Source organism: Vidua chalybeata, chromosome 8 (genome assembly GCF_026979565.1).
Source record: "Vidua chalybeata isolate OUT-0048 chromosome 8, bVidCha1 merged haplotype, whole genome shotgun sequence".
Lineage (NCBI taxonomy): Eukaryota > Metazoa > Chordata > Aves > Passeriformes > Viduidae > Vidua > Vidua chalybeata.
In genome coordinates, this window is record NC_071537.1 from 21,936,473 (window position 1) to 21,943,908 (window position 7,436).

At 55.8% G+C, this 7,436-nt stretch overlaps 1 protein-coding gene across 1 annotated transcript; it reads right to left on the reverse strand.

The window, feature by feature from the left end:
• Positions 1–1,221: 1,221 nt before the first annotated feature.
• Positions 1,222–5,416, reverse strand: ZNF503 (zinc finger protein 503). Its single transcript, XM_053948992.1, has 2 exons — positions 4,623–5,416; positions 1,222–3,511 (listed from the first exon to the last, which is right to left on the reverse strand). Exons 1-2 carry the CDS (start codon positions 4,929–4,931, stop codon positions 1,991–1,993), a joined length of 1,830 nt encoding a protein of 609 aa, XP_053804967.1. The 5' UTR covers positions 4,932–5,416; the 3' UTR covers positions 1,222–1,990.
• Between the last annotated feature and the right edge of the window lie 2,020 nt (positions 5,417–7,436).

Sequence of the window (7,436 nt, forward strand, 5' to 3'; positions counted from 1 at the left end):
GGCCTCCCCGCGTGTGTCCCGGCCCCCGCCGCGGGCCCGGCCCGGAGAGCCCCGCCGGGACGGCCGGGCGGCCGCTGGAGCTTCCGTAGCTTGCTGCTTTTCTCGCCTTTGCACATTAACGCTAACTTCCACTAATTATCTGGAGTAAATGTATTAGACTAATTAGCATCTGGGCACCACGGGAAACTCTGAACAGTAATTATATTGTGGGGAGAATCCAGAACGAGGGAGAAAACCCAGTGATTTGTCAAGCAGAGTCGCCGCTTGCAACTTTGCCCCCCGCCAGTGCGTCGCGCTGGGGCCGGGGCGGGAGCAGCGGGGCCGAGCGAGGGGCAGCAGGTACCCGGCTCCGCCCGAGCCGCTGCTGCGAGCGCCTGGCAGAGCGCGGGGCAAAGCCCTTCGCTGGCATTGCTTTTACGGACTTGGGTATCGCTTTTCCGACTATCTCGGCGGCAGCGGTTTGTTCCGCAGTTTGGGTAGCTGCTCTGGCTGCTCCGCGGCAGCCCCCGCTCCTACCTGAACGCAGGACGACGAGCCGGAGCTGGGCGGTGGCCCTTGGGCGCTAGGAGGAAACCCGGGCTGGGGAGGCAGAGACGCGGTGCAGGCAGGGGCAGCCCCTCTCGGGATCACGTCAAGTTTGGCACTGCACTTCAGTAAAGAGCAAACTCGGCCCAAACAACGGATGACTTCTTTTTTTCCCCGGTCCCTTCCTTTTTAAAAGAAAATGAGTTTTCAGAGCTGTCCGATTTTTTTTTTTTTTTAACGTGACGATCTTTTGTGCTGCGGTGCGAACTGAAGAGAGAAATTGAAAATAACTGGATGAGCTCAAACAGCGCTTCCCTAATTACTTCTGAACTTCTCATTTAGAAAGAGATGAATAGGTATGCATTACATTGTTAAAAAAAAAAAATCTTTCGGATAATCATCTTACACTTTTACAAAACAGTCTTGCCTTCCCCGTTTCTTTCTAAAGAAAGAACGAAGTCTTCTAGTTGAAAACTAGTTTTAAAAACCAGATATTTCACAGTAAAAACATTTAAAATATAAGTTTACCTTCTTTAAAGACAGGGAAAGAGATTTAAGCGGTTCTCAGTTTTCCTATTTCGTGCCAGAAAATTCTACTGACGAGGAAAAAAACCAACTGTGTCTGATTATTTTTTAAGAGAGCCCTGGGGTTACAATAAAAAAAAAAAAACTTTGGTTTTTTTTTTTTTAATTTTTAATTAAAATTGAATAAACGCTTAAGGAGAAATTAGCAGTCACCTCCATCCAAGACCTACTTGGGTTTTATAACAGAATCAAAGCGTATTAAAAAAAAAAAAAAAAAAAAAGAAAAACCTTTTAATACATCAAATATACGGAATTTTAATCTTTAAAGCGATACATTGTCTATTTTAGTACATGACGTAAACCTTACTTAACCCTTTTTACAGGGTGGACTTAAAAATTAAAAATAGTTAAGTGTTCCTTTTAAAGAACAAAATAAGGCAAATGAGGTTTTTGGAATAGAATTGTTTTTGTTTTTTCTTCCAGAATACATACAAAAAAATACCAATTCTCTTTCAAGGGTATACACCTTAAAAATAATTGCAATTTGAAATTATAACTGACAAATTGCGAGTTGTTTTTAGTAACAAACATGCATGTAAATTTTTTTGTTTCAATGAGACATTAAATAAGAACGTACAATACAATCATAGCAATTTTAAAGTAACATTAAAGAGAAGACCTCTATCTTTTTATTTATATTCTACAATGGGTGTTCCACTTTTACCTATTGAGCTCAGTTTAGTAATGCACTTTATGATTCGTTGTCCCGCTTGAAGCTAACATAAATAAATACAGTGCTCATGGATCCAGTCCTCAAATGAACACTATTTTATAAAAAGTCAGATTTTTTTTTTTCTTTCCAACTTTTATAAAGTTTCGCAGGGCTTCCTTCCCTTACCGCTAGACTTTGTGTTGTGTGTCAAAGCCCCGCTGCCCGCACTCACTGGTACCCCAGGGCCGAGGCTGTGGTGAGTCTCTGCCCATAGAGTGCGTAAGGGGAGTAGTAAGGTCCGGTGGCAGCGGGCACGGGCACGGGGGCCCCGGGGGTGGGCAGGGGGCTCTTGGAGTAGGGGTGATAGCGGCTGCCGAGTCCCAGCGCGTGGTGCGGGCTGCGCAAGGCCAGCGTGCCCGGGCTGCCCGGGGCGCCCGTCGTGGGGATGTGCATGTGGCACGCCATGGCTGCAGCCGCTGCGCTGGCCAGCGACGAGGAGCTGGGGTAGCTGGAGAGGAGTTTATCGGTGCCGGGGAAGGCAGTATGGGTCCGCAAGTGGCTAAGCAGCTCCTCCGAGGTGGCAAAGCGCTTGTCGCAGGGTCCGTTGGCCGACACCCAGTTGCAGATGTGTGGCTGGGGGTCGTTGGGGAGCATGAAGCCGTAGGGGTACAAAGGGTGGCCGGCTAGCGAAGGCGGCGTGGCGCCGGTCAGCGAGGAGTGGACGCTGTGCAAAGGGTGGGTGGGGTAGACGAGGGGGTATCCGGACTTGAGGGCTTGGTCGTGGGCACAGGAGGCTCCGGCGGCGCCTGCCAGGTGGCTGGCGCAGTGGTAGCTCAGGCAGTACGGGTCTCGGCACAGGCTCGCCGTCATCACCGACGGCGGCGACGCGCCCGCCAGCGGGCTCGACCCCGCCGGCTTGCTGCAGCCCAGGCTGCTGGCGGCGGCCAGCTGGGCCCCCACCAGGCTGGAGGATTTGGTGGGGTCCAGAGCCACTCCGTGCGGCAGGAACTGTGGCGGGTAGCCGGCGTAGGCTCCAGCCAGCGTCCCCGGGTAGCTCATGCCCGCCGGGGGCAGGGGGAAAACGGTCTGGCCCGGCTTGTAAGGGGAGACGGGGGCCACGAGGCCGGAGCCCAGAACGGAGGTGGAGGAGGTGGCGGTGGTACTGCTGCAGGAGGAGGCGGAGTCCGATGCGATGGGCTTGGAGCCCGGCGTGCTCTCCTGGTGCTGGTTGACCTCCACGTTAATCCCGGCACAGCTCACGCTAATCCGGCTGTGGCTGATGCTGGTGGTGCCCGGGCCTCCCTCCGAGCCGGAGCTGCCGCTCTTTCCGCAGCCCTCCGAGTCCTTCTTGTCCTCGCCGCCTTTGCCCTCGGCCGGCAGCAGCCCGGGCGAGCAGGCGGAGGCGCTGGAGTTGGGGCTGCCTGTCCTTGGGGTGAACGGCTGGCAGGTGGCGCTCGGCACCCGGAATCCCGACTTCTCCCCGGCCGCGACCCCCGCGGCGGGGGCGCCCGCGCAGCCCGCCGGCCCCGGCTCCTTCTTCTCCGCGCCCGGCTTGGAGTACGGCTTGAAGCTCGATTTGTCCTCCACGCCGATGTCGCTGAGCTTCAAGGGGCCCGACTTGGAGTCCTTGTCGCCTCCGGAGCCATTGGAGGTGACCGAGGAGAGTTTGGAGGAAGGGGACGGGTCCGGCTTCCCAATCTGCGAGCAAGTTTGTGCCAAAAGGGCCAGAGGGCTCTTCTTTGCATCCAGCTGCGGAAATCAGAAGGACACACAAAGAAAGAGATTTAATGGGGGTCTGAGAAAACCCCCATTGCTTACATAGGACTCTTGTCCCGTAGGTTTCTGCAGAGCACAGCCTGGAAGTAACGAACAGTTTGCGCTCATTCATCAACTTGACAGCCCCCTCCCTTGAATGCAGCATTTTCCATAAAGCCTTTAAAAAGGGCTGGGGATTTTCGTATCCCTGCGAGCTCGCCGCGGCCGCCTTCAACGTCCCCAGCCTCCCCCGCAGCGGCCCAGGCAGAGCGGAGCTCGGCGTCTCGGCGTCGTTCGGGCCGTGCTGGCCCGCAAGCCCGCCCGTGAACTATAGCGACTGCAGCATTTCTGCACCCTGACTGCTGGCACTATTTATAAACAGAGCCCGAGCTAGCCGGCGAGCAGGGCTCCCCAGGAGAAGAGTGTCCTCGCTCCGCAGAGACTTTAATGAAATCATTCATTCCCACGGACACACCCTTCCCACAACCAGCTCTGTTTCGAGTTTCGGTCCCGCAAACAGCGAGCTACGCAGAGGGGGACCGGTAACCTCAACAGAGCAGAAAGGGGACCAACAGGCCCCCCAAAGTACAGATCCGTGTCAGTACTTGAAAGGAATCGGTCGGCGAGCCGAAATCGTTGTCCTGCCGCACCCACGTTTGAGCCTGTCGCTCTCCGCGTCGTGTCGTCCCGTCCCGTGTGTGTCCCCCCCCCACCCCAACATACTCCCTGCAAAAGCAAGGTTGTTTGGCGCTCGGAGCGCTGCTTATTTGCGTGGCCGGATCGTGACCCCAGCGTGGATCGGTTCCTTCCACCCACCCCTCCTCTCAAAAAGAATAAAAAAAAAAAAAAAAAAAAAAAAAAAAAGGGGGGCTCAAAATAGCAAAAAGAAAATATTAATTTACACAGGAACTATAAATTATCCCAGTAAACACGGAAACAATACCCAGGAGCGGCTCCTCTCACTTACTCGAGACCCGAAAAAGCCCCTGTCCCGGTATAAATGCATTTCAAAGCGCAGGAAAGTGCCGAGGGCGGCTGGCGGAGCCGCCATGCACAGCCAGCGCCCGGGCAGGGACGAGAGAAAGCGACGGGGGTCGGTGCTTACCTCGATGGGGCTGACGGGCGTGGAGGGTAAAGGCTGCAGGTATTCAGGGTGTAAAATGTGTCCAGTCCGCGCCGTGAGCATTTTCAAGACTTTGATGGGAAGGCGGTTGGCTTGGCGTAGCGGGTCCGAGGGGGGGACGGCGTGGAAGCAGGGCTTGGCGGCGGCGCTGCTGCCGTTATTCCCAGCGTGCCCGTTCGGCCCGGCGAGGTCGGCGGCGCTGCGGCTGCGGCGGGGGCTGCCTCCGGGCTCGCTGAGGCTGCTGCTGCGCTTACTACTTCTTATAGCAGAAAGCGAGGGCGATGTGATCATGACCCAAAACCTCGCATGAAAACTGGGGCAAGTGGCGCCGCTCGCACTCGGAAACGCTCGCTCGCTTTCTGCGGGCGAGAAAGGAAAAAAGCCACACGCCCCCCGAGCAGAAAAACAAACATACAATGTCCCGTGGCTCTCTCTGGCGGGGAGGGCGTGGGTGGGGAGGGGGAGGGAAAGGGGGAGCCGGCCGGAGAGAAAGAGGAGGAAAAAAAGCCGAGTAATCCTTGGGCTGTGCTGGGGGCGGGGGTGGGGGCTGCGAGCGTGTGCCGCGGTCCCCCTCGGCCGCTCTCAGCTCCCCCGGCTGGCGCGGCGCGGAGCGCTCGCCTCCGCCGCTCAGCTGTGATGCGAGCCGCTGCCCATCCAGCCCGGGATCTGGCAAAGAAACTCACTTCAAAAGCAGCTGAATTAGTCTGAGATTAAAGCCTTTGCCGCCTTCCAATCAAATGGGACCCCGAGGTGATTGGAGGGTCAAGGGGATGTGACGTTCCCTTTTCTGTTTTTTTTTTTTCTCCGTTTTTAATGGTCTCTCGCTCTTTTTTTTTTTTTTTTTCCTTCCCTTTCTCGTCCGCCTTCCCTCTCCCCTCCCCTCCTTCCTTGTTTTCGCTCCTAGGATGGGATGGGCGTTAATTCTGTGTTTCACATCACGCGCTGCGAACGTTTTTCTTCCTCCGCAGCCAGCGCGGATCGCGCGGCAGCGGCGGGGTGGCCGAGGGGCTGGGGGCGCCGCGCCTGCCGGGGGGCGGCCGCGGGCTCCGCCGCCCTCCCCTGCCCGCCCCGCCGCTCGCACACCGCCCCGTGCACGACCTGCCGCCCGCCGCGCACGGCGCTTACGGGCCCGGCCCGCGCCCCCCGTCCCCGGGGCCAGCCCGCCGGGACCGCTCCGGGGCCGCCGCTCCGCCGTGTCCCCTCCGGGACCCGCGGAAGGGCGCGGGGCGCTTTTCCCGCCCCTCCCGCCTGACAGCGCGGGGGAGGCCCGGACGAGAACCTGCAGAGCGCCGGCCTGCACGTCGCCGGCGGCAGCGGGCGGGAGCCGGGGCGCTGCGGCGCGGCTTGCGGCGGCGCGGGGAGCGCGGCGGGATTGGGGGAGGTCGTCACACGCGGGGCTGTCACGCACAGCCCGCCGCCGCCTTTCGGGACTCTCCGCCCCGCCGTCAATTGTCAGTGCTCCCCAACCGCAATCAATCAGTTATTTGTCAGCCCCTGTCAATCCGCCCTTGATTTATGTCAGCTTTTGTTGCTGATTACAAGCCTGGTGTGACTTGAAGGGGGAAGGAGAGAGAGAGGAAGAGGGAGGAAGAAGGAAAGAAAACAGAGGGAGAGACGGGCTCCTCGGGAGAAAAAGCCTTTTAATTTACGGAATAAATCCTTGGAGTAAACTGGATTTGTTTGCCAGCAACCGGTCGCCCTCCCCAGCCCCTCACTGCCCTGTCGGGGAGGGCTGCTGGACTTCTTTTCCCTTTCCCTCTTCGTCCTATTCGAAAGTGTCCCTCGACCCTGCACCCGCCGGGCTGAACCGGTCCCCGGCAGCGGGGACCTGAGGTGACGGCCCCTCGCCCTAACGAGAGTATTGGTTCGCCATTTATGTGTTTGATTTTCAGCTAGGCTGTGTTGAGAGCCTTCTGGGTACGCACACGGTGTCCACCCGGGCGTTAGATTCGTCCTTCTTTGTGCCTGTGCGCTCCCGAAGGGTACCGAGTCCTCTGCCCTGAACCCCGTTTTTACCGGTGCCGGCGGATGCCCCGAGAGGAATCCGCAGCTCTTCAAGTCACTGGGTTGCCTTTTTCTTTTCTCTTTGTACTTTGCTTCCCACTATCCCCCCACCTCCTCATCCCATAACATTTTTTCACAGGCAAAATGTGTTAATCAATCTTTTACTTTTGTTTCCGGATCTGACATGGTGGCCCACACAATCTACAACATTAACAAAAAGGTCACTTAGAGATAAAACACGTTTGACAAGTGAAGAACAAGGCAAGTGCTTTAGGGGTCGCGTCCAATTCCTGACCTGGACTCCAACCAGAACAGGCGCTGATCCTGGAAGGGTTGGACGAGAGGAAGGACTTTCACTTTCTCACGTTTAGATTTGCTGAACCTAGTCCTTTTTCTTCCCTTGAAACACCGATCTGCCCCAGTCCCTAAACAGATGTGTCAGATAGTCTTTAATGACCTGCTCTTCTTACGAGGTCTATGTAAGGCAGGTTTTCCTCGGTATCCCCCCTTCCCCCGCCAAGAGGTACCCTTTAAATCTTGCAGCGCAGTAAGTATATCGGCTGTATTTTATTTAAACCACTTTACTCTTTTACTATAGTGTATAGAGTAGGATGAATACACGGAACTCCTCTAGCTTCAATAAAGATGCGATTAATTTTAACAAACTTTTTAATTTCTACCTTTTCTCTGAAAGATAAGGTTTATTGGCCCAACTTCTCAGTGGAGAAACATAAACGTACTTTCATTTTGCTATTACCGCGGTCATCTTGCAAGACCATCAAAATTAAAAGG